Raw genomic sequence first — 27,690 nt, 5'->3', positions numbered from 1 at the left:
AACCTGCCCCCAACACATCAGCAGCTCAATCCACCTTTGTTTAATGCAGCACAATTGTTTTCGGAAGCTCAGGCTGCCACCACGTAGGCGAGATTTGAATCCTAACGCAAGGGTCCCAGGCTCCCTTCACTCTCGGCTGCACTCAGCGCTGTGCACTGCACAGTGCCGTGCTCCGTTAAGGTCCGCTCCGCTCGTCTCACCTCCTTTCAGGCAAGATCTCGATATTCGAAGGATATTCAGGGGCACTGGCAGCGAAAGCTGCTAAGGCAGCTATTTTCCTGTGGAAAAGTTATGAGCAATCTCTAACCACACAGTGATAACATTTTTTTTTTTTTTGTACACTGAGGGTCGCGTAACTATCTAGTGAACCCACATGAGCCTTTGCATTGATATCGGTGTTGATATCGGCAAGTCTTCCACTGCTATGCTCCAGGAGCTCCGTAACTCCAGGATCTCAACCGCCGCTCGATTGCCGGATTCACGCTTCCCAGAACGGCACAGCTGAGCGTAGCACTCCCAGGGCTCCGCCCGCCCGCTCACTCTCACTCTCTGCCGCTGCCGAGTCCATTGTATACTGATACCATCTCGATGTCTTTCTCGTATATTTTGGTAGCGTCCTTGCTTGCTATCTCACCATACGCTCTTCTGGAACAACCGATGTGGTTAGTTCGTCTTCTGGGGCATGTCGGTGGAACCTTCGCCGAGACGAGCGCGCCGCCCTAACAAGCGGCCGCCATGTTTCCCTTTCCACAAAGGTGACTTTTTATCTGTTGGTCCTGATGAATGCTAAGCCGACCTTTGGGTACTTGTAGCAGAAACATGTTGACCCCTAATTCTTTATAGGACTTTCCTGATGCAAATTTACACGACCAGGTCTATGTCCGTCCTGCACTAACATTTTTAATGGAGTTAGAGCTACCTCTGTATTAAATAATTTTTCTTCACTGGGGAGTAGCCAGCACTCCTTTTAATTCACGTTTCACTACTGTTGGATATTATCCTCCTTTTTTTCAACAAGAGCCCAATGACGACAACTGGCAACCGACTTTCTGTTGGTGCCTGAGGGCTCTTTTTCTAACACTGTGCATGCATCTGTCTAGTATTCTTACTTTGGTGGTGGAAATTCTTTCCCCTCTATGGTTTGCCCCCTGCTGCCCATTTGTTTCTTATGTTACTCTTCCGTTGATTTGTACTACTTGTTTATTCATGGTATAGTTGCCATCAGTTGATCCATTCGCCTTACTGACTTAATTAAAATGATATATGTTTAAAAACATGGTAAGAAAAGATAAACTGCAGTTGTATATAAATATGTAAATAGTTTGTGAATAGTTCTGATTAATTAGGTCACATGATTCAGTTGCTCAAAATTGTCTCGTTGGTTTATGGGCCTTTGTAAGTGATTCATGATTAATGGTGAGTATTGTGGTGATAGGTATCGTTGGTGAGACAGTTTTTCATTAGGAGCGCTGGATCTATTACTTGGTAGCAGAGTTACGGTTTCTATGGTAACTGACATGCTACATGGTAAATACATAGGATTGATGACTAAAACATGTTAAGTTTGCTCAGTTGTTATATGTAGTCGAAAGGTTTTTTCCAGCAGTGTGAAAATTCCTGGCTTGCCGGCAAAGTAAAAGTGTAGTGTAACAGGTGAAGTTGCACAGTGCATTTGTTTTGTTTCAAAATAGTGGTATTGTCATATATCACTAGTGTTGTGGACGTACAGCACAAGTTTAGGGATCTAGGGTGTGTAAGGTAAAATGTATAGTAAGGATTGTCTATGAAATCGTAGCTTTCGAGTATAGGGATCGGTGTCCTGTTTTAAAACTCACTGTGAAAAGAGTAGTAGAATTTACCCAAGCTTGAGTGAAGGGTAAGGAAGCGTCGTCTATCTTACTGACGAGTGAGGATTTCTATGGTGGGTTAAAGTCCTACCAAGATATATGTATGCATGGTTAGGGATTTTTCCGTTTGCATGTGCGTAAATGATTTTGTAATAACGATTGAGTGAAACTTTGAATTGTCACTATAAGTGCATTCAGAGAGAAACAAGTTCGTTATTACTTGTTAGAAGGGTAGAGTAGCCTTACTTTATCAACGAATTTAAATATTCTGTGAGAATAGCGTCGTCTATTTCATGCAAAAGAATACCTGAATGACTGGGAAAACTATCACTTTATTTTAGCGAAACAGACAAATGGTTTGTTTTTGTGGAGTTACTAACTGAATTCCATTGAAAAGATTTGTAAAATATGGCGCTGTGAAAATATTTTGTAAAGGAGCGCTGTGAAAATATTTTGTAAAGGAGGTGTCAGTGTCAGAGCGGAGCGAGGAAAGAGAAGCTGCAGCGGCAGTATAAGTCACTAGTGTCGCGCTGTGATTGGCTAACATACGTCACAGTATTCGCGCACTGATTGGCTCATGTGACTAGGCAGGCTTACAGTTGATTGGCTCATCCTGAAAAGCAGTAATTCTATTGGTTGAGCAAAATAGTGACGAAGCTTAACCTGATTGGCTTGTTGGTGATTTTCGCGCACGGATTGGTTGGTTTTAGAGAACAACAAGGAAATAGTTACGATCTATTCCGAAGTAAGTGGAATTGTTTAAAAACATGGATTATTATTACAGGAAAAAGAAGCTTTCATGGTTTCAGAAATTGAAAAATAAATTTAAACCTGACAAGAAAATTGAAAAGCGAGGTGGAAGATTACTTCATAAGTACAAAACACCTGCAGCTTATATGTTAGGTGAATATGGTTATCATACTTGTCTTTGGATTGAGAATTGGATGGAATATACCAAAAATGATGGTGTATTAGCATGGCCGGAAGATGGATCATTTAACATTAAGGTTTTGAAAAACTTAAGAGAAAAAAATGATGACTCTTGTACCAAGACCTAGACCTACTCAATTTGAGGCTTTAGCTGAATGGGAGGATGAAATGTTTGAATTAGAACGAGAAAGTAGAGGTGTAACAAGAGGTACTAGACTAGACATTAATAGGGAAACTCATGAGGATAGAATGCGTCGATGGAGACGTGCAGACATGTGTGATGGTTTGTACCCAGCGAGATTACTTGGTGAGGCAACTGGTCAAAAGGGTGCTCAAAAGAAAAATAATAATGGTGAAGATAGTGAATTAGAAGATGCGGTTTTAGAAGAGATTTATATTACAAAACCGAAACCGCCACCTTACCAACCAGTTTGTTCATGGTCTTCCCCAAGAGTTCCACCAAGAACTTCCCCAAGTGCTCCTTCAAGAGAATTTATTGATGAGACATCACCTAGATCAAATCCGAATAATGGAAAAACACCCGAAAGAGTAGAAACAAGATCTAATTCTAATATATCAGGAGAAAATAGAAATTATGCTGAAACCCCAGTTCAGAGAAATGAAACCCCAAGAAATGTAATGAGGACAGAAAGAAGTGAGGAAATACCAAATACCTCAGAATATTTCCGATCAAAAGATGAATTAATACAGCAGTTAACTAAAAGCATGGAAGCAGTAACAGTACCAGTAATGATTGGACCTGTTCTTCCAGTATTTGATCAAAGGGAAGTTAGACATTCAGCTTTGACTGTTCCATTAAATGCAGAAATTCAGAAAGTGGCTGAAAATTTTTATTCAGATTTATCAGAAATTCACCGAGAGAAAACAATGATGCCCGATTTAACTTTTAATCAAAGTTTGGCAAGTAAAACTCCATCTGGTGCAGAATCTGATTCTGGAACTCCAGAAAAGAGCATAAATAAAATAGATTTAACGCACACCCCACAGACTCCAGAATTTAAATTACTTGATGTTGCAAAATTGAAAGCGGATTTGGAGGAATTGATTATTGGTACAATTGGACCTAACAGTTTGAAGCTATATCATGATGATGAATTATTATTTATTTGTAAAAGCATACAATGGAAAATGAAAACCAAGTATGATCAATTAGAGGAAATGGCTGCTGAATTAGAAGTAGATTTAAGTAGACAGAAAAATTTACAGAAACATTATAGAGTGGATTTCTCTGAAAAAGACATTGAAAACATGAATACCACAGGAAGAATCATTCATATGATAGATTTTATTGTGTTTCTGAAAAGATTAGGTGAATTACATAAATGGAGAGTAAAATGGACAAATAAAAGAGAGGAAGACAGAAGAGAAAGAGGAGAAGTAGCAAGTGAGTTTCCAATGAGAGAAATACCAGGAGGAGGGTATGTGCACATTCCATGGACAAGACAGGACATTTTACTATTTACAAATGATTTTCCTCGGCTGAGAGAAAAACCTGTGGAATGGTATCGACAAGTAGACAGATTTGTGAAGGTATAAAAAGTTCTGTAGATTTATCTTGATGGATTCTTTGACATAGTTGTTCCATCAGATCTATGGACAGAATGTAAAATTTCTATAGATTGGCCTAAAGAAGAACCTGCCTGAGATAGAATAACAGGTGCTCCTTCATCAGATGTTATGAATCTGTACGAAACGGTAATTGTGTGGTTGAAAAACAAGATTCCCCCAAAAGAAGTAGATTGGGTTAAAATAGATAGAACAAATCAAGAGCCAAAAGAATCAGTACATTCATTTTATGAAAGATTACTGTTGGTATTTAAACAATACAGTGGTTATGAAAAATTGAGTGAAAAGGATACGAGCCATTTCATATACAGATTTGTTTATGGCTTAAGACCTGAAATTGGTGAAATGATAAGATCTGCAATAGTTGGCTGGCAATCGCTCTCAGTAGATGACATTTTGAGAAAAAAGCAAAATACTGTAGTGATGAAATAGATGCTAAACAAAAGAAGCTAAAAGAAAAAGCTATGTGGGCACAGGTGAAAGTGGCTGAACAACAAATAACTCTAGAAAACAAAAATGTTAGTCAGAATCAAGGGAAATTTAAAGGTAATTATAATAAGCCAAGATTGATGGGAAATATTGAAGAGTTAAAGCAAAAACTCCCATGTTTTAATTGTGGCGAAATTGGACACTGGAAGCGCGAATGTAAGAATCCGCCGAGAAATTTTAAAAATGCGTCATTAAATCCACAGATGCAGAATGAGATAAATCAGCAGCAACAGCTACAGCGACAGGTAGTGATTCAGCAAAGTCAGATTCCACAACCGCCACTTCCAAACTGTGTAAATGTGCAGAGATACAGTACAGAAACAGGATTCTGCGGAGGTGAACAGGTAAACAGATCGCCAAGAGTGAATGTGTCAAATGTTGCTCAACAGTATTGGTTAAAAGAAAATGGAGGGAGTGATTCTGAGGATTACTTATGACGGTGCCTGAGAGAGGAGGAAGAGTGATCTACCTCAAGAGTGGCTCCAAGCACACAGTCTGGTCCATTTGTAAATGGTAAAGTGAATGATGTAGAAATCACTTTTCTAGTGGACACAGGTGCTACCCGTTCTACTGTTAGATCAGTGGAAATAGAAAACCTGCCTCTCTCTGGGGAAAAGGTCCAAGTAGTGGGTGTAGCTAACCAACAAATTAAAACAGATTTAACAGAACCAGTTGAAGTTGAAATTGGTAAATTTAAGGACATGCATAGATTTATAGTTTGTGACAGCAGTCCTGTAAACCTGTTAGGAAGGGACATCCTTTGCAAGATGAACTGTAAAATATATTGCTCACCGGATGGTATTGAGCTCCAAACTCAAGAAGAAGAATGGCTTTACAAGTTAACAATGTTAATGGTTGAAGCAGAAGAAAGTAAATGATTTCCTGTATTTGATAAAAATAATCTACCTGAAGAATTAAAAGAGACAGTCAATGCTAGAATTTGGGATTTCACTGGAGACGAAATGGGTTTGATGAAAAATGTAGACCCAGTAAAAATATCAGTGAAACAAGGAGCAGATTATCCAAACATTCCTCAGTATAAAATGAAAGCAGAAGTTATTGAAGGTGTCACACCTGTAATTGATAAATTCATAAAACAAGGTGTTCTAAAAGAAATTGAGAGCAGTCCATGTAATTCACCGATTATGGGAATCAAAAAGTCAAACGGAACTTTCAGGATTGTTCAAGACCTGAGAAAGGTTAATCAAATTGTTGTTCCATGTTGCCCAGTTGTACCAAACCCAGCGGTAATTCTATATCAGCTTCCGCATGATGCAGAATGGCATACAGTTATAGATTTATGTAACGCATTCTTTACTGTTCCATTGCATCCAGAAAGCCAACATATTTTTGCGTTCAGGTTCCAAGAGCGTATCCTAGCATGGTGTCGAATCCCTCAGGGGTACACAGAGAGTCCATCTATTTTTAATCAGTTGCTAAAGAAATTCTTGGAAATCTAGATTTACCTGGAAAATCAACGTTAGTCCAGTATATTGATGATCTCCTTGTGGCTGCAAAAACACGAGATAATTGTGTGACAGATACCATTACTCTTTTAAATCATTTGGATAGATGAGGGACATAAAGTGTCTCCTGCAAAATTACAGTTTTGCAAACAAGAAGTAAAATATCTTGGTCACAGAATTGCAAAAGGAATTAGACAAGTGACAACTGAGAGAATAAAAATGATTCAGGCAATGCAACCTCCAAAATCACAAAGACAGGTCAGAATGTTTCTAGGAATGGTAGGTTATTGTCGTCAATGGATTAGTGGATTTTCAGTAATTGCAAAACCATTACAGAGATTGACAAAAGCAGACATAAAATACCCGATTACCCTAACAGAAACTGAGTTAGAAGCTTTTGAACAGTTAAAGAGAAGTTTGTGTGAAGCTCCAGCATTAGGAATGCCAGACTACGAAAAGGAATTTGAGCTGTATTGCAGTGCAAGAGAAGGATGTGCTTTATCAGTTTTGATTCAAAGACATGGAAGACTGAGAAAGCCAATAGCATATTTCTCAGCTGTTCTTGGTCCTGTTGCAAAAGCTTTACCAGGCTGCTTAAAAGCAGTAGCTGCAACAAGTGTAAGTTTGTAACAAAGTGAAGGGATAATAATGGGATTCAGTGTAAACGTATACGTACCCCATTCAGTTGAAATTCTCCTCACTAGAAGCAAAACACAGCATTTGACAAATAATAGGCTAACAAAATATGAAAACGTCATTCTTGGATCAGATAACGTATCGATTGCAAGATGTGTGAATTTAAATCCTTCCACATTATTACCTGATGGTACTGTAACAGAAATCAGAAATGAAAATTATATTGATAATGAATGCTTGGATGTATTAGAATATTGCACCAAACCTAGGCAAGACATTAAAGATGTCCCATTAACTGAATCAGATTATGTTTTATTTGTTGATGGTTCATGCTTAAGAACAGATGAAGGTTTTCTGAGCGCAGCATACTCTGAGTGTACATTTGCAGATGTAGTTGAAGCCTCCTGTCTCAAAGGAATTCGTTCAGCTCAAGTAGCAGAATTGCTTGCTTTGATTCGTACATGTGAAAAAGCAAAAGAGTTAAAAGTTACCATAGTGACTGATAGTCAGTATGGATATGGCGTAGTCCATGACTATGGCCAGCTGTGGTCTCAAAGAGGTTATTTAACTTCTGTGGGAACTCCTATTAGGAATGCAAAATTGGTTAAAAGGCTAATAGATGGAATTCAGCTACCAGAGAAAATTGCTGTTGTAAAGTGCACAGCACACAAGAAAGGAGATGATTACATGACAAAAGGAAATGCATATGCTGACACAATTGCAAAATTTTGTGCTAAGAATAATATGTCCATTCATCGGGAAAAAGACAATGAACATGTTTTGAACTCACTTATGCTAACATCTATAGTTGAGACATGGCAAGGAGTAAAGGATTTACAAGATGAGGCAGATGATGAGGAGAAAGACACATGGTTAAAAGCAGGTTGCAGACAGAGAGAAGAAGATGAGATTTGGGTTTACAAAGATGACAGACCAGTAATGCCAGACAGCATGATTGCTGACATGGCTCGAATGTATTATGGTCCAGGACATATTGGAAGAGATTCAATGATCAGATTGTTTAGGCAGACATGGTACAATCCAACATTTAGATAAATTGCAGAATCTTTTTGTCAGAGGTGCTTAATCTGCCAGCAGATCAATCCAAACAGAAAAACAGTTGTGAGCATGGGAACCATAGGACGGGAGGGTAGTCCTTTTACCAGATTACAGCTTGACTTCATTGACATGCCACCTCATAACAAGTTAAGATACGTCTTGGTGATAATCTGTCTGTTTTTGAGATGGGTGGAAGCATTCCCAACACGTCACAATGATTCAGTTACTGTGGCAAAATTGCTTTTGAGAGAAATCATACCAAGGTATGGATTTCCAGTGACGGTCGAGACTGATCGTGGCACACATTTTGAAAACAGATTGTTAACATTGATTTGTGAAGCACTGAACATAAAGCAAAAGTTGCATTGTGCTTACAGACCAGAAGCATCAGGTGTTGTTGAGCAAGTGAATGGTACAATAGAAAATAGAATAGCTAAAATGTGTTTAGCTACAGGAATGAAGTGGACTGACGCACTTCCACTTGTTTTGATGTCTTTGAGAAGTACTCCAGATAGAAAAACAGGTTTGAGCCCCCACGAAATTCTCATGGGCAGAGTCATGACACAAGCATTTTTTCCAGTTGATAAACTATTGAGCATTAATGATAGCGTCATATTGGAATACTGCAAGAATCTATCTGATGTGGTAACTTCTGTGTTCCATCAGGTGGGAACTGAAGTGATAACAAAGGAGAAGGAACAAGCTCATGATTTGTTACCAGGAGACTGGGTGAGAACAAAAGTTAACCGAAGAAGAAATTGCCTAGTACCCAAGTGGCAGAAGGCAAAACAGGTGATACTTGTCACAACAAATGCCGTGAAGTGTAAAGGATTGAAGAGATGGATTCATGCTAGTCACACCATTCGTGTGCCACCACCTGAAAATCCTGACGAAGGTGAAACAACAGCTGATTCAGATTCTGAAGAAGAACCTGAAAGAAATCCAGATCCTGAAGATCGACAAGAAAGTCGACATCTGGAAAATTCAAATGCGAATGAGGCATTGAATGAAGAAATTGAAGAGGTTGTGATACAAGACTCTGAAAATGATGAAGATCTGCTAGATCAAGAAGCAGAGAAGGAGTCTGAACAAGAAGTGATTCAAGATCAGGAGAGTATTGAACAGCAGATTGGAAGCTCTGGAAGAAGGAACGAAAATTCTGAAACTGGTGGATTGGAAGTAATTGAAGAAGAAGAAGAAGAAGACAAAATTTCGAGTACCAGCTATAAGGATGATGTTCCTAACAGAGTGAAACTGCCGAGTAAAGAAGTACCTGGAACTAGAGCTGATATCACAGAAAGCGAATCAGATGAAAGTGATGATGAATCCAAAGTGAAAAGATCAAGGAAAAGAGCTTGGAGAGTAGAGTGCAATCTAAATGAACCAAAGAAGAAATTATTAAGAAAAGGAGATAATTGGCCAGATGAAAATGAGAGCCTAAAATTCAAATTAGTGAACAGATCAAAAGAGCAAGTTAATGAGGTCTCAAGTCAGAAGGGAGGAGACTCAGATAAGAAAAATCAAGCAGGAAAGAAAAAAGAAGTGATAAGCAGTAGAGCAAAGAGAGTAATTAAGCCTAATCAAAAGTATAAGTCACCTGAATGGACTTATATTATTATTCCACCAGTAGTGGAAGTGAATAGTAGTAGCCAAGAAGATTTAGATGATACAAGTGATAATGATTGATTTTGTTTTGACACAAGGTTGAAGAAATTGTGGTCGAAGAAAAGCTGTTAGAAAATAGGGTTTTCTTTTAAAAAAAAAAAGTAAAAAAGAGGGGTGATATTTAGTAATTTTTACATTTTTGTTTTTTTGAAAGGCTCTTGTTTCAAAGTAAAGATGCCTTCTACTAATAGCAATTCGAGATGCTCTATTTTCAGAAGATGTTGCAAAATGTCTTCAATATGTGTAATCTTGATAATTTTGGTTTGGTTAATTTTAGCTGTCTTTTTTCCTTTTGGAATTGATAAAGAAATGTATAAAACTAACATGACTAGTAAAGTTGTGGTTAAATCAATCAATCAAAGCATTTGTATAGCGCACTACTCACCCGGAGGGTCTCAAAGGCGCTAGGGGGGGGTGGGGTCTGCTACTGCTCGAACAGCCAGGTCTTGAGCTGCGTCCTGAAGGCGAGGTGGTCCTGGGTCTGGCGGAGGTGGGTCGGGAGGGAGTTCCAAGTCTTGGCGGCGAGGTAGGAGAAGGACCTTCCCCCTGTGGTGGCTCTTCGGATGCGGGGGACGGCGGCGAGGGCGTGGCCGGTCGATCGAAGCTGGCGTTTGGGAGCGTAGAAGTTGAGGCGGCTGTTGAGGTATCCTGGGCCTTGGTTGTGCAGGGCTTTGAGTGCGTGGGTAAGGAGACGGAAGGTGATTCTCTTGTTGACCGGGAGCCAGTGCAGGTCTCTCAGGTGTCCGGAAATGTGGTTGCGACGGGGGATGTCCAGGATGAGTCGTGCCGAGGCGTTCTGGATCCGCTGGAGTCTCTTCTGGAGTTTGGCGGTGGTTCCGGCATAGAGGGCGTTGCCGTAGTCCAGTCGGCTGGTGACGAGGGCCTGGGTGACCGTCTTCCTGGTCTCGGTGGGGACAAGATAATCATGATATAGTAGGCAAGACTAATAAAATCATTGAGCATAAACCAGAGATCCACCAAGATAGATCTGTTGGAGATTTTTCTAGTAATACCTTTTCAAGACTTTTATCTTGATATGTTACGGTGATGGATGTGAAATATTGCTACATTTGTGTGAAATTACCTACTTCTGTCTCTGAAGGAGTGACTTATAATATGCTTCCTCTTACTTATGGCATCACCTGTAGTGTAATAGCTAGTTTATTTTATCAAACAGGTCGTTTAGAATATTACTACTCTAATTTTGATGACATTTTTGCAAATTTTAAGGTTGATAATTGCTTGAATAAACTGAAACATGCTAAACAGATGAGGGAATTTTTCCTAGTGACTAATGAACTTACTTATGAGTATGCTTTTAGAAATAATTTAACATGTAAATTGAGAACGGAAGAAAAAACATTCTTAAATATGGTTGAAGAAAGAAGGGCAATCTACAAGCGAAATGAGATGCTGAAACAAACCAAATCTAAGTTTTGGCAGATTGAGGATGAAAAGCTCAATGGTAGAAATGAAAATGTTGCAATACATATAGACAAACCTGTAAACTTTGTATTAGAAGAGATAACACATTATTTGATAATTACTTTGTAGGTGCTAGTCAATGTGAAGATACTTATCGTATCTTAGGGGGATGGGGATTTAAAGGAGGCAAAGATCCAATTTTTCCTGAAATTTATTTTGTGTGTGGGAACATAGCTTATTTTAATCTCCCAGACCACTGGTATGGGACCTACAATGTTGGTTTAGTTTTTCCAAATTTTTTTCATGTAGATAGAAATGCAAAAGGTTCACTTGAAATTAGCAATCATCTGAGTAGATTCAGAAGGGAAAGCTTTTCAGAAATATTGGGCGACATATTTGGTGCATTAATACCTATGGTAGGAATAACCCTGAATGCAAACAAAATTAGAAAAATGTCTACAATTGTTGATAGATTGTCTACTGATACTGCTAGTGGATTTCAATTAGTGAATACAGAACTTATTGCCATGAGAACAATGGTAATGCAGAACCGTCTTGCATTAGACATTCTGCTTGCAAAAGAAGGAGGAGTCTGTGGAATTTTGCATGTCCAGCATTGCTGTACATATATTCCAGACAAGAGCCAGAACATAGAGATGTATATCAAGAATATAACAGAATTACATGCCGAGGTAGAACCTATAGAAGATGAAGATTTTTCAAAACGTTTGAGCAAAAGATTTGCAGCAATCGGAAATTGGTTTTTAGAGATTGGTAGTTCAATTTTAGGTAAAATACTTTGTCCTTTAATAGTCATAGTCATAGTGATACTTTTGTTAAAAATTAGTTGCATGATACACAAGAGAAAGAAATACGTAAGGGAAAAGAAAAGAATTTACAAACTTAGAAAAGAAAAAGAAAAAGAAATAGAATTAGAAGAATTTCGTAGATCCCAATATGAGAGTTGCAGACAAACAGCTGAATCTAAAGTTTAGAAATACTAATATCAAAAAAAGTTCAAAACATGTTCAAGGGTTGAAAATGTAAAAAAAAAATTGTTTTGGGTGTTGTTTGGTGATTTTAAAATCACCAGATGAGGGAGTTGATGGAGCAGGGTGATGAATAATATTTTGTTCAAACCTGCAAAGTTAAACTTCCATAAAAACGTAACTGTATTAACAAGCATGTGGTGAAATTATTAATCAACTTAGTTTAAAAATGCATTTATTCAGAAAACACGTGGGATTAATTTATGTGCTCTATGTTGCAAATGCGAAGAAAATAATAAACTAACCTTGTCTATTGTCTTTGTCAGTATTAAATGCGGCTGTTTAATTAATGGCATGTGCTTATTTGTGTGCTTATGTTATGTCTTTTCTGTGACAAAAGCTCGTGGAGAATCCTTGCAGTCTAAAAGAAGAAGGTAGATATAAATGCTGCTTTGTGTGCTCAGCTAGGTAACATAAATTAACGGGTTTTTAATTAGCAAAGGGGGTGGGTAACAGAATGGGACTCAATTCTTTAATTAACTGATGTCTTGTGTTTGTTTGAATAATAGTTTCCGAATGAGGCCTAAGGCCTGCAAAGAAATGGCGTTACGAAAATCTGTCCAGAGAGGAGCCTTGCACAGAAGTGGAAACTTTTACCATGTTGACATTTTTGACTGAAAAAGCAGCTTAATAAGTTGTGCTGAGCGTGCTCTTGGAGAAAAAGGCTCAAGGACAGGAAACCAGCGTGATTGCCAAGGCAAGGAAGTTGTGGACTGTAACTCGAGAGAAAAGTATCTCTTTTGAGGAAGCCAAATGACGCGAAAGCAAAGGACAATAGGGCTTATGTAAAAGCCTGAACTCGGTCTAGAAATGGTGATGACTTAATGTGGACTGACATAAGACAGCCAATAAGAATCCCGTATTACTAAGAAAGTATACAAATGTAGAAAAGATTAGCTAGTTAGAAAGGTATAAAACCTGACCTCATGGGCAGGAGGGCGCCTCTCGCTTTCCGATTCTTGATTGACGCGACATGCTGTCGGACTTCTAGCTCACGTAAGGACAGCAGACTTAAATTGATTTTCCTTTCTAGGTGAAGTGAGAATAGTCAGGGAAATAGATTGAGGGAATGGAAACTGTTATTTTTGCTAATATTCATGCTTTCTGAGATTGCCTTGGAACTGTCAGTCTAATAGAACATTTCTTATTAAAATGCTGCTTTCATGTTTGCTAATAAAATAAAGATTTATTATTGAAAATGCTCTTTCTTTGAATAATAAAGTTAATAAAAATTAAATTTGAAAAGGCAAGCTGGTCTTGTTTATTCATGGTCTAGTTGCCATCAGTTGATCCATTCGCCTTAGTGACTTAATTAAAGTGATATATGTTTAAAACCATGGTAAGAAAAGATAAACTGCAGTTGTATATACAGATGTAAATAGTTTGTGAATAGTTCTGATTAATTAGGTCACATGATTCAGTCGCTCAAAATTGTTTCGTTGGTTTATGGGCCTTTGTAAGTGATTCATGATTAATGGTGAGTATTGTGGTGATAGGTAGCGTTGGTGAGACCGTTTTTCATTAGGAGCGCTGGATCAAGTGTTAACATTGAATTAGTGTTCTACTTTATAATAAGAAAGGAACTTTAATAACAAAGAAATAAAATAGTATAGTTATAATTAAAATAGCCAATGAAAACCAAAACACCCTCTTAAAAAACACAAGTCGTGAATCCCACAAGTCTATACTGCGCTTAATGGAAAAATAGCAAGCAGCACAGCAAACAATTGCACACAGTCAATAGGCAATTGTCATTTCACTGACCAGAGCTCAAACTAGAAAATGGTCGGTTGGAGCCTAATACAAAAATGTTTGACATTTAGAACAGTTTATATATGTTTTCTCCCAACACAAGTCTATTGAACCCAATCAGGTGACACAAACCTTCAGCAAAATCTTATCTAATGTACAGGTCGCATTATCTTCTCCCGAAGGAAGTGATAGGAGAAGATGTAATTCATGAATACAATAGAGAGCTCATTATTTTTAGAAAATCTAGCTTCCTGTTGAAAACACTGGAAACGAGGCTATGCTTTGCAGAAATGAGAAACACGTACTGGCTGTCCTGCATAAGTTCACTTCTAGTCCTACTAAAGCCATGGAATTCAGCAAGCATAATTGAGGCTAAAGGACACTTCAAAATCAATTAGAAATGCCATCCAGTCTTTATTATAAAATATATTGTTAAATACTGAAACAGAAGTATATGTAAGGAAGAATAACACGGCAATACATAGGATTATATGATTATGTTTTCACAGCCTTAACATCTTCTGGGTCGAAATGATAACACCAAATGTATTTCTAGCTCCCTTATGGTAGGCTCTGGATCTGCAGTTAACATTGATCATTATGGACAATGTTGTCTTAGGAGGATGCTACAGGTGGAGTTATCTGAAGCATTTAGGCCTTTCAAAAACATAGGAAAGTTCTAAAGGATACAAGCATCCACCAAGTTCTGTTTTGAGGTATCCGACTTAGTACTCAAGGATACTCTAGAATAAAAAGCATCAACCCTAAAAATAACCCAATGTGATGATTAAGATTGGCATTTTGAAAGAGGAAAACGTTGCTAATCTCAAAAAACACCACCTGAACCAAATTCTTCCCACCCACAACAAAAGTCTTGTGTTTTCTTGGTGATGTCTTCGGTGAGTCGGTGTCGGTTCACTCATGCCTGCTTGAGAGACACAGTCCAATTAATGGAGTCCTATGGTTAGTTAAGGGCCCAAATGACCTCCTTGTATAGTGATGGCAATATTTTAAAATAGTGGGCCACTTCCCAGCATGTGTAATGGGTTCTTTTCTTCACAGGCCGGAATCTCGGAATCTGTAGAAATGTTTGAGTGACAGGGCACCTACAGGTCCCAAGAGTGCCCATAATGAGCCTTACAGGCAGTGGTAGCCACTAGCAAGGTTATCATGATTTTAACCAACAAAATCTAAACTTTTGCCAGGAACAGAAGGAGGGATCACTTGATTCCAGATTTAAGATGGCCTCCTTTTATAGATAGAGTTTAACCTCATGTCTGGGGTTAAAGGCAGACTTTCTACTAGTTTCTATTGAGTTTAGAAGACAGGTACAGGTACACTATTGGCACAAGGCATGTCCAGGACGGTACAGACTCACCTTCCCAATATTAAATGTGATAGAGGGAGGTCTTCAGCTCTGATGTCTTTCTGCTTCTCCAGGACGCTTTCCATTATTTTGGCTCCTGTGCAATTTCAGTTTCTCAAGCTCGCCTAAAAACTTTTGTTCCAGGTGGCTGGGCCCAGTGCTGTCCTCCTGGGATCAGGTCTCTCGTCCTGGCAGACACAATTCAGATCCTTGTGCCAGAAGGTTGGTATTCCTTCTATATCCAGGCTAAGCAGCAAGGCAACACCACAGGTGTTCCTTCCATTAGGTCTAGTTTGGAGGAAAATGGCAACCACCCTTACATGCCTCTCCTGGTCCTTTATTCTTTACATGGTGTGCAAGCCTTCTTGGTGTTTGGTCAGTCTAGATGAACCAAATACTGGTTGAGAGGGCAGCATTTTTAATCCTCTGATGGTCTGGGCTGTCACTTTTGTGGGCTTAGCGGACCTGTCTTACGCTGGCGTGGGTGCTAGGTGCATTAGTCTCTTTGAGAAGCACTGTAGTCACAATCAGGGCCAGACTGGAAACCCAAAGCAGCCCAGGCAATTTTGTAGGACCACCTCCCCACCCCCCTCCCCCGGAAGTAGGGGGTGCAAGTGTGAAGCACTCCTGCTTTTTTTACTGGGGGCCTATATTGCAGGAACACTGCAAAACCGGCCCCCATTAACCCAAAACCTGCCCTCAAGAACGCAAAACCAACCTCAGTAACAAAAAAACAGCCCTCACTGCTGCAAAACCGCTCCCACCCTTCCAGTCTTCCGGGAAAATGCCAGATGCCCGCTACGGCCAGTCGGGCCCTGGCCACAACACAGGAAACAGATGTCGGATGGGTTTTGCTCAGGCAGTGAAACCTACACTACGGATAAAAGGAATAGGATGGAGACCTTCTCCATTGAGATTCAGGCAGTGGTACAGGAGGTTGTGTATCTGCATGCTAGGATTTCCAAGATGGACGTCACCAGCCAAGCCCAGAGCTGGCCTCCATTTGGTGCAGTACGCACACATAAGGCCTGATTCACAAAAATAAACGGAGATAAAAGTCTAACTTTACGACCTTCGGTATTTACAAAGGGCATTTACTAGTAGTAATATCCTTTATGAACACCGAAAGTCGTAAAGTTAGACTTTCGTCTCAGTTTACCTTTGTGATTCGGGCCCGTAGTGTTCAATGGGCCTCAATGAACCCCAGGACTCACAACTCCTTTTGAAACTTATAGAAACCCACAGATGCCACAGACACCTTTCAAGCATGTGCCAGGCATGACAACAGCCAATGACACCAGTTCTAGGGACTGGACACAACTTTTACAGGAGAAACCAGTGGGCAGTTTCCATAAATGGGCATGGGTAAAAAGCCATGTGCACATAACTCTCATCTCATTGCATCACAAATCAAGTCACAAAAGTGCTAAAACACACACGCACACACACACACATATGCTTTAAAATACAGAGTTAGGACAAACAGCGGGCTTACCTGGTTGCGCCCCCATAGTGGGTGCCTCATGATGTTGACAACAGGACTGAAGCAGCTCAGGCCAGTGTGGTCCCTGTAGTCACCAATGGACATGAAGTAGTTGTGCTTTGCTCGGACCTCAGTGGCTGTGGCATCAGCAACGCGGAACAGCAGATCGGTGCTGCAGATGGAGAAAGCGGAGGGTTGGACGCGGGCATGGACTGATGGATTTTGTGACTCTCACAGAGTATGAGGTGCTTAACAGCAACAGTGAGCTCAAATAATTTATATGCATACCCACTAAAATATTGATTTATACACAGTTGTAACGTTGAAATAAAGGCATTGAGAAGCTACAATAATGTGATTAGTATCGCCTGTAAGGCATTTCATGCATGCCAAATCCATTCCGCCATTCCAATGAAATCAACCAATCAGACCATTTTGAAATGCTGGCCAAACTATCAGACCTGTTTTGGCGCAACCCAACATCTCTAGACAACATGTGAGACTATCTGAAGTTGAACAGGTGCAGTCCCAATTACTTAAGAGTCAGAACTGTAGTAGGAAGTGCAAAGTTGTAAATGTTTTCTCTTGTGACCCTTGCATGTTTTGCACAAAAATATTTAAAGATGGGAATGTTACAAAAATAAATGCGAGTTAACTTCTGCATGAAAACCAAAATTACAACTTATCCAATACTTTCAATATTGCATGCTCCTAATTTTTTTTTAGTTCAACAAGATTTTATTGAGAGAAATAATGATCCAAATAATAGCAGTCAAAATACAAAAAGGTGATACACTCCAATGTGAGTAAAACGTGAAAAACCAAACATGGATATCATCTGATCAATAATTCAATTATATGGAAATAAAATTAGAAAGAAGGGAATCAATAAGAAGTTACTAATATAGGTCAATAATGGGTATATCATGCAGAACGTGGAACATATCAGCCTCTGAGATGAGGGAGGGGGAAGGGGAAGAAACAAGAGCAAAAGGAGGAAGGAAGGAAAGAAAGAAAGGGAAAAAATAGCAGTAGACAGAAAGAACGGGATGAGAGGACAGGAAAGAGGGAGAAAAAGAGATGGAATCCCACAGGAATAGCCCAATGCAACGTAGCTAGTAGACCAAACATTAAGTAGACAATCCAACAGGAAAACGAGGGACTACACCTTGCGAGGAGAGGTCCATGTATTCATCCAATGATGCCCAAATCCCACTTGAAATGTAAGGCGATAGGTGTGCTAGATCTACTGAGGTGTGAGCACTGCGTAAGAAGGAAACCCATGCCCACCACGTATGGTAAGAGACTGATGAGAAGGATTTCCAATCCATAAGGATAACCTTTACCGCAATAGATAACAGAAGATCTAACAGCTGTAATTGTACCAAATCAAGGGGAAGGGGCGTAGGAGCAGCCCAGGGACCTAATATAACTAGAGGAAAAGAGAGCTGGAGCTGAATGTCAAAGATAAGAGATAAATGTTGCTGAATAAGGTCCCAAAAAGGTTTAAGTAAGGAACAATTATAGAACATATGAGGGAAATCCCCCGCCTCCAGGCCACAACTCCAACAGAGATCATCTTCTTTAAGGTTGAGAGAATGAAGACGTACAGGTGTCCAGTGGAGTAAGTTCATCGAGAAAAACTTGGACTGTATAAGGGAAGGAGCTATTTTGTTACGAAGCGCAAATTTGCTAATGGATTGCCAAGCTTCAGAGGACAAATGATCTGTAATATTGTGATCAAAATGACGCATCCATTTTTGTTGTGCAACCGTCTGGTCAGGAAGCGAAGTAGAAGATAGAAACTTGTATATGTGGGAGGCAACATGACCAGCCTTGAGCCAGATACAAAATAGCGAGACGGTAGGGGAGGAGGGGTGAAGACGAGTTTTGGAGATGGCAACCTTGATTTTAAGAAAGGTATAGAAGTCTAGATTAGTTAGAGAGTGATTGAGCGCTAAGGTAGAAAAAGGTAAAGGCTCCCCAGAGTCACTATATAGATGTTGCACAAGAGAGACACCTTTCGTAGCCCAGTATGACATGAGGGTGGGAGTGATATTAAGTTTAATTTTGGAATTACGCCAAATGGAAGACCATCTAGTTTTGTGCAGAGGAAATGCCATCTTCCTGTCTACTCTCTTAATTGCGGAAATTGTATCAATAATTATAGAGCGGGAAAACAGAATGTGGAAAGTGGAAGTAGTACAGAGAGAGGCAATTGGTAGAGGTGCAGCTAAGTCCTGTTCAATGTGTAGCCATAAAGGAGTATGATGGGATGGAGGAGAAAACCATAAGGCCCCCTGAGAGGCCAAGAAAGCCGTCTGATATTTTTCCCAATCCGGAAAATTACACCCCCCCATATCACAGGGTCTACGTAAATATTTATATGCTAACCGAGCGCGTTTACCATTCCAAAGAAATTTGGCGGTGATCACATCGATTTCCCGAAAAAAAGAGTCGGATAGTTTCATCGGAATCATGGATGAGACAAAATTAATAATCGGCGTGATCATCATTTTTAGGGTTTGTAGGCGACCCCACCACGAAATATGTTTCGGAGACCATGTATCCAGAAGATGACGAACCTTAGTAAGAGTTTGAGATTCATTATAGGCAACCGTGGTATGTAGCGTGGAACAGAAATAGATGCCGAGATATTTGAGATGGGTAGATTGCCACTTAAAGCCAGCCGAACCCATATGAGCAGGGAAACAGTAGGCATTTAAAGGAAACATTTCTGTCTTATCTCTGTTTAGAGTGTATCCGGATACTTTAGAGAACAAAGAAATGGTGTCAGAGATAGCAGGGATGGCCAACGCTATATCATCTGAGAAAATGAGAACATCGTCAGCGTAGGCAGCCGTTTTAAGACAATGAGGGCCAAAGGAAAAGCCTTTGATATCAGGATGTAAATCAATCAGCCGAAGGAGAGGATCGATAGATAACAGAAACAAGAGAGGGGATAAGGGACACCCTTGCCTCGTGCCCTGGCAAAGATTAAAAGAAGAAGAAGTAGCACCATTAACTCTAATGTTAGCTTTAGGTTGGGAGTATAGAGACATAACCATGTTAATAAAAGAGTCTCCGAGGTTATGTGCACATAAGACAGCTCGAAGGAAAGGCCAAGAGACCTTATCAAAGGCCTTTTCCGCATCGAGGGCTAAGGCCGCGGCAGGTAATTGGGACCGCTTAGCCGCTCCAATAATATGACAGAAAGTGCGGATATTGTCTCTTGCCAGTCTACCCTTAACAAATCCAGTTTGGGAGGGATGGACTAGATGGGGAATAAAAGATTCTAGACGTTTAGCCAAAATTTTAGCAAAAATCTTCGCTTCCATATTAAGAAGCGAGATAGGGCGGAAATTCTTAGGATCTGAATGATCCTTACCTTCTTTCGGGATCACTACTATTGTGGCATCAGCAGCTGTACCAGAAACAGAACCATTACGAATGAAAGTGTCAAAGACAGCTTGTAGCTTAGGAACAAGTAGCGGAAGAAAGGTTTTATAAAATAAGATCGGGTATCCGTCTGGACCAGGAGCTTTCCCCGAGCGGGTGGCCTTGATAGCAGCCGCTATTTCCTCCGGTGAGATAGGAGCATTCAGAGTAGAGCGATCTCCTTCTGAGATTGATTGAATCGGAATTGTTTTTAAAAAGTCTTGGCAATTGTCAAAAGAAGCCTGGTTAGAGGGGGTGTATAATTTATTATAGAAATCGCGAAAGACTTCAAGAATCTCCTCAGTTTGGAATTTGGTAGAGCCAGTGTGGTCTTTAATAGAAGAGATCTGGGAGGATTTATAGGAAGAGTCTTGGAATTTTAGCGTGGCAGCCAAGAGTTTCCCAGCGCGATTCTTTAAAAGCAACTTTTTGGACTTTTGCGCCTGGAAACCGATATGAGCTCTGTTAGTGACAATAGTATTATATTTGTATTTCAGGAGCTTAATTTGTTGTAGGTTAGTCGGATCCTTAGTATGTCTAAAGGAGGCCTCTAGAGTTTTGATGTTAGAAGATAAGTCAGTAAGTTCCCTCTTAATCGTCAAGTTGCGTTTGGACATGCATGCTATAACTTGGCCCCGAAAAGTACACTTAAAAGAGTCCCATAGAATTATTGGAGAAGATACCGAGTCCTCATTTTCACGGAAAAAAGTGTTTATGTCCGTGGAGAATTTATCCACTTGATCAGAGTCATGTAACACTTCCGTATTAAGCCTCCAGGAACGACCACGCGGTTTCGGCGCAAAGGACGTAAGCGTAAAAGTGACCGCAGCATGGTCGGAAATGACAATAGGATGAATCAGCGGAGAGGAAGAAGCTGAGATAAGAGAGGAGTGAACCAGGAGATAATCAATACGAGAGAATGAGGAATGAGGGGAAGAAAAGAAAGTAAAGTCACTGCCAGTGGGATTATGGAGACGCCAAATATCATGTAATTGAGCATTGGAACACATGTTAATCATCTGCTTATGTGCTTTAGGTGGACGAAACTGGAATGCAGAGTTCCTGTCTAATAAAGGATCCATTGGTAAGTTGAAATCGCCACCAACAATGAGATTGCCAGCATGAGGGGTGTCATGCAATTTTTTAGAAATGGATTGCCAGAAGGCTGGGTTATCCACATTCGGGGCATATATATTCATAACAAACAAGTCATGTTGTCCATCCGACAATTTAGATAGAAGCCAGCGACCCTCAGAATCATGTTCAGAAGAGACGATTGATAATCCTGACTTCCTTGAAACTAACATAAGCACACCATTGCGTTTACCAGAAGCATCAGAACAAGACACATCCGACACCCATTCCTTCTTTAAAAATAAAGCTTCTCTACTGGTAATTTTAGATTCTTGAAAGAGGACTAAGTCTGCCGAGAGCGACTTACAATAATCCAGGATTTTAGATCTCTTTACTGGATGATTTAATCCCTTAACATTAAGGGATAACACATTTAAACCTGACATGGAACAAAGGGGGATACAAACGGAGACAGCATTGATGACAAACAAAAAGCGGGGTGCAAACAAACAGTGGGCCAGCTATTAAGCAAAATAGATGTTACTGGAGCCACCATGTGGGAGAACCAGGAAAAAAGAAAGGCCAGAAGAGAAGAAAGACAAGAAGAGAAAAAGAAAAGAAGCAGAGGGGGAGGTCTAAAAGAGACCCACATCATGCAAGGGAGAACGTGGAAAGGGCGAGTAGGGGACCGTATTAAGAGCAAAAAATTGGTAAGGAGAAACAGCCCAATTATTAGAAAAAATCTCACGAAAATAAATAAACCACATGAAGAAACAGCCGAACTCAGTGCAAAAACATTTTGAAAATGGGGAGCTGAGACGCTATAAGAGGAATAACACACTTCAGGGTAGATGAGCGATACCATAACATGAACAAGATCATATAATGAAGAACAATTGAATCAAGAATGCAAAAAAAAAACTTAATTACGCAATAAACAACCTAAATAATATGTAACTTTACATAACTATAGTGACGAATAGTCAGCTACTTCACATATTAATAATAACAAGAATTACATAACTATACTATAGAGTGAAACCGTAGAAGGAGAAAAAGAAAGAAAATAAGTGCAAGAAAGGAGCATGCAGAGACAAGGAAGAGACAAATATGGAAAAGGGAAAGGAGCAGAAACCGAAAGGAGAATACTACTTCGCTATAGTAGCACAATAACTAGCATAAGGTAAAAATGTGAAGAAGAAGTGCTAGTGAAAAAAGAAATAGTATATTGAATACAAGCAAGAAATCTGCACCCAATAACTATAACAAGGCCAGTATCATGCAAAGGATAGACCAGAAAAAGAGGCTGAGAGGACAGAATTGAGAAGGAAGAAGAGAGTCAAGAGCAGTATGGAGAAGAGAAAGAGAAGAAAAAAAGTACAATAGCAGAGAGGTAAATTAGCGCGTAAAGACTACAAAAAAGAACGAAGAGGGATTCATCATGAAAACAGTACAACCACAAGTATAGAGATAAACAGATCAGGTCACTGAGGCCCCAGGAGCCTGTGTTGTTGCTCTTTGAATCTCCATCTCTATTTCCTCCTGGTTGTCTAAGAACGTTGTCAAGTCTGCCGGTTCATCGAAGATCCTGGTACGTCCTTTATAAGTGATGCGAAACTTGGATGGACCTGAAAAGGAAAAAGGAATGCCCAGATCGGTGAGACGCTTCCGAAGATTCAAGAAGCCTTTCCGTCTTATGACTGTGTCTCTGGCAAAGTCTTGAGAAATGGAAATGCGATGACCCTCCCAGTTGAGTTGTTTAATCTTGCGCATATGAGACAGAATCAGTTCAGTGTGTTGATGTCTCAAGGGTTTAAAAATAATTGCTCTTGGCTGGGTGGCTGCCTTAGAACGAAACGTAGGAACACGGTGTGCCCTTTCAATCTCAAAATCTCTGTGAAAAGATAGTTGGAGTGTATCCGGAATCCAATGAGATAGAAACTCAATCATAGAGGAGGATGATTTCTCTGAGTCCTCCGGCAAACCAAAAATACGGAGATTGGATCTCCTATTACGGTCTTCCTGCTCCGTGAGGTCTCTGCGCAACGCCACCATAGAACGCTCCAATTGAGATAGGGACCTGGATTGCTTTTGCATCCCATCCTCAGCAGAACTTATTCGTGTTTCCGTCGCTGATACACGAAGAGAAAGGGCTTTAAAATCATTCCGGATAGCAGACACTTCCACTTGCAGTAAGTCAGTGTTAGTCTTTGTTGACTGCGCAATTTCATGAACTTCATTCAGGCGCGCCAAAATGGTGTCCAATGTGGAAGCATTGTCTGTCTGAGGAGATTCAGGCGACGGAGAGACTGACTTAAGTCTTTTTAAAGATGCGCTCAGTTCCTTAGAGTCCCTGCTGTTCAATGGTCGACTCATAATGACAAGTGACGTAGCAGGAGCCTGAGAGAATACACTGGAAGAGACTGGAACACCAAAGTTGCGCAAAATATGTAGACTCAGTGTAGAACAGTGACAGTTTGCGCTCAAAACACGTAAAGGAAGAGAAGCTGTTCAAGTATGAGGAAAATTGCGCAGGAAATCACTTCAATAAAACAGAGCAGACACCACCATGAAGAATGTGAGAGAAAAAATAAAAGCGAGCAGCTCAAAAGACCAGCCAAGAAGCAAAAAAAGTAACATTCAAGGAAAAAGCATAAATGTTACCATTTCAGCCGTCATGAGTAGAAACCCTCAGCCAAGCGCTGAAAACCGCAAGTTTGTATCCGCTGCAGCGCCTCAGAAGCCCGATGACAGGAGCGTCATGCGCGACAAAATGGCGGTCGCACTTCAGGAATGCGAGCGCCTGTGAGGAAGAATTCAGGAAACATGTCCTCGGAGGCTGAGAACGCGGAAAGAACAGCGTCGTGAAGGTCACCGCATGTTCCGCCGCTGGTACGTGAAGTTTCAGGTCGCAAGGGCACGAAGAAGCGGAGAGAAACGCTCTACGGGACCAACTCACCCCGGAGCTCAAGCGCGGTACGCCATGCAACAGCGGCGCGCAAGCCACGCCCCCTGCATGCTCCTAATTTTGAACACTCCATATCAAGTGTAATTTTCCTTGTGAGAGTGGATGTTCCAGTGATGGAAAGTCACACAAGTCATAGCCTTGCATACACAGCGTTGATCTTCAAACTCACATTTACATATGTTGAGAACAGGAGAGGGGAGAGACTGAAAACAAACGTTACTCTGTTACTTTGTGCTGTATGAGACAAGTCTGTGGAAGAACTGTAGTTTGGAGAAGAAGAATTGAACCATTTACAGAAAAGAGAGGCTGCCCGTGGCAAGCCCTCTGAACCTGTGCAATCTGCACTATATGAAAAAACGTAATTCGCATAATCAATAAATGTAAAATGACTATAATCCATTGCTGGCAAAGGTTATCATTAATTCCCAGATATGAAACATTCAATAATCAATTGAATGGTTCAACAATTCTATGTACGATTGTGAACTGGACATCCCCCTTCCCTAATAATTTTCTTTTCACAATTACATAATTCAAACAAGAACACTAATCTGGCATTTTAAGTAATCTCCAATTTGGAAGTACCTACATAATTTGGTATCTGAAATGATGAACACGTGAATTCCAACAGTATCATGTTTTTCCCCAGTACACAACACTCCAGGTGTCTTGAAATCAGGCTTAGCTCAGGTCCTAGAATAGTCATCCCACGACATTGAGGGGAAGGAAACACTGCTTGGACCAAAGCGGTGAATGTCGAGTCACTGCTGGGTTAGGCACCTAGATGTATCTAGCCAAACTCCAACCAGGACTTACAAAAACCTGGCGTGATCTTGATAACACTACAACTCCTCCAGTGTTTAAACACTGTATCTAAAGGGCTTGGACTAATCGGAATGTCTACTAAATCTTAAGAGCTCTCACAGTTGTTTAGCCATTTAAACTGTCATCCATTGGTATACAAAGGTTTAGCCAAAGGTCCAGCTGCACACAGCTTCCTCCCCACCCAACAGTGCATATACCAGTTTTTCTAACCTGACTAGCTTCCTCATAGTCCCAAATAAAACCGGTTAGAGTAGAGTGAGATTTTCTTATTTTACATGAGGCAACGGGTGCAGTAATCAGTAGAATACATTTGTGTAAGCTCATTATTTTAATTGAATTGCTCATAACACACCACCAGAAATTTACAGAGTACACACTCACATTCCATTACTTACACTGCAACAGCAAGCAACATACAGGCTTCAGAGAGCACCACAGTGATCTTACAGGTGCAAACTCTCACCTGAATGAAGCCGCCAGCCCCAGCGCCTGTGGGAAGGAGGTTGCCCAGCCAGGTGCTTCTGCATCCCCTCTCAGACACTCAGTGTTCCAGGAGTAGGGCTTAATGCCCAGCCTCTCTATGGCGGGTGCAGGGCCATTTTTCTTTACTCCGCCTCTTGCCATCTGTGGAGTTAAAAAAAAAAGAGGTGTGAGACGATACAGCTTGGGTCCATTGCTGCAACTTTCAGCCCGCACTGGCAATGGGATCAAGATCTCAGTATCCTGCCAATCACTGTTTAGTGCACCCTCAGCTCAAACCAACGACAAACAAGCAAGCAGTAAACTAACCGATGCTGCAAAAGAGCACCTGTTTGATTTCTTGCAGCCTGCAAATTCTCCCACAATTCTTAAGTAAAAACAATGTCTACATTATCAGGGTACATTTCTGAAATCGAAGGCTGGACAGACTAGTGGCTTAGTGAGTTGAATAAAGAAGGATCCCAATAGCCCCCACACCCCTCCGGTCATGTTGGTCAGGCGACCTACTCCTACAAACATGGGAGCATAGTTGCTGCCTCATCCCTCAGGCTTATGATATACCATAAGTAATTTACTGACCATATATATATATATATACACACACACACACACACACACACACACACACACACACACGCACACACACATTCATATATACATAAAAAAAAGCAGAGAACGCTGGGTAGTTTTCAAGTTTAGGTGGAAAGCAGCTCCAGTTAGTGCACTCTTAACACCAGCAACACTCTAAATTTGCTCACCTCAAATGTCTGCTTTTCTATCAAAGTCTTTAAGCATAGTATTAGCACAGTGCCATCCACGCCGAGATAGAATGGGACAAAGTCTTTTGCCATTTCTGCAGCAAAGTCTTTAAGCATAGGATTAGCGCAGTGCTATCCATGCTGAGCTGTAAAATGCCTAAAGCCTTTTACCACTCCAGGCACAGTATTACAGCTTTGGAAAGGTAAAATACCATCCAAGCCAACCTGAAATGAATAAAAGCAACCACTGACAAGTGATTTGCTTTCAATAAAGTTCTTCAGAGAGGTATAGCTTGGTCCAGACACAAGGGAGCACCCATTATAAGTCAAAACAATACCCTTTCAGGCATAGAGGAATGCATAAATTATGCAAAAAAAAAAAGAAGCAGTCAACACCAGCGACACTCTAAATTTGCTCATATATATATATATATATATATATTACCTACTGGCGGTCGCCAGTAGGTATATATAGTTAGGATTTTTTCTCTATGGGATTTTTGAAAATTCTATGTCTAATAACTTTGGCGTTTGTGGACGGAATTGGCTGAAATTTTCAGGAAATTGGCACATTTTGTTTCTGAGCAGCCCTTGAAAATTTGGGGGGGGTTCGTCAAGGGGGGGCCGAGAAAAAAGGGGGGTCCCAAAACGTGTTTTTAACATTGAGTTTTCCATAGGGCGGTTGGCCTCACTTTTAGCCCGAACGGCTGAATGGATTTGCATGAAACTTGGCAAAATTGTAGGGACTGGTAGCCCGATGTGCCTTTTGTAGGTCTCAATATATGTGCTACAGTGGATTTTGAGAAATTAACGTTTAAAAAAAGATATATATCTGTAACAGCGGACCGGGCAGCGCTCCAGGACGCGTACTTTTCGCGCAACGGAGCTTTGTGAAGCGAAGCTGATTGGTTCTCCGGCGTCTGTAAACATTCCAAACAGTCCGTAGCGGCCGCCATCTTGTCTCTCGGTAGGATCGAGAGACAAGAGGAGGCGAAAGCGAAGGGGCAAATGACCATAAGGGGGAATAGTAGATCCTCGCTGACCCCCTAGGTTTGATGTGGAGGTTTTAAAAGGGCCCCGTGGGGCAAAAAAAAAAAAATAATAATAATAATCGAACGGCTGAATGGATTTGCACGAAACTTGGTAAAATATTAGGGACTGGTAGCCCGATGTGCCTTTGCTAGGTCTCAATATATGTGCTCCAGTGGATTTTGAGAAATTAACGTTCAAAAAAAGATATATATCTGTAACAGCGCTCCGCTTCGCGTAACGGAGGTTTGCGACGCTGATTGGTCATTCTGTCACTGGGCTATAGTTGGGCTACATCTGGCTGATATTTGGGCTACATTTGTTTTTTTTCGTCTCTGGCGGCCATCTTTGGGCTACATTGGGC

General features: G+C 40.5%; 1 protein-coding gene across 2 annotated transcripts in view; it reads right to left on the bottom strand.

The window, feature by feature from the left end:
- LOC144823038 (uncharacterized) overlaps positions 1-27,690 on the bottom strand; it is a 203,833-nt gene that overhangs the window by 141,427 nt on the left and 34,716 nt on the right. For both annotated transcript variants that reach the window (XM_078681181.1, XM_078681182.1), the window contains exons 3-4: positions 25,523-25,683; positions 16,767-16,926 (exon numbers count right to left, since the gene is read on the bottom strand). In XM_078681181.1, the coding sequence (XP_078537307.1) occupies positions 16,767-16,926; positions 25,523-25,683 (321 nt within the window). The remainder of the gene's footprint in view (positions 1-16,766; positions 16,927-25,522; positions 25,684-27,690) is intronic.

The sequence above is a fragment of the Lissotriton helveticus genome, chromosome 3_1 (assembly GCF_964261635.1).
Source record: "Lissotriton helveticus chromosome 3_1, aLisHel1.1, whole genome shotgun sequence".
Lineage (NCBI taxonomy): Eukaryota > Metazoa > Chordata > Amphibia > Caudata > Salamandridae > Lissotriton > Lissotriton helveticus.
Note: the sequence above shows the minus strand (reverse complement) of the source record. Positions and strands in the feature narration are given on the sequence as shown.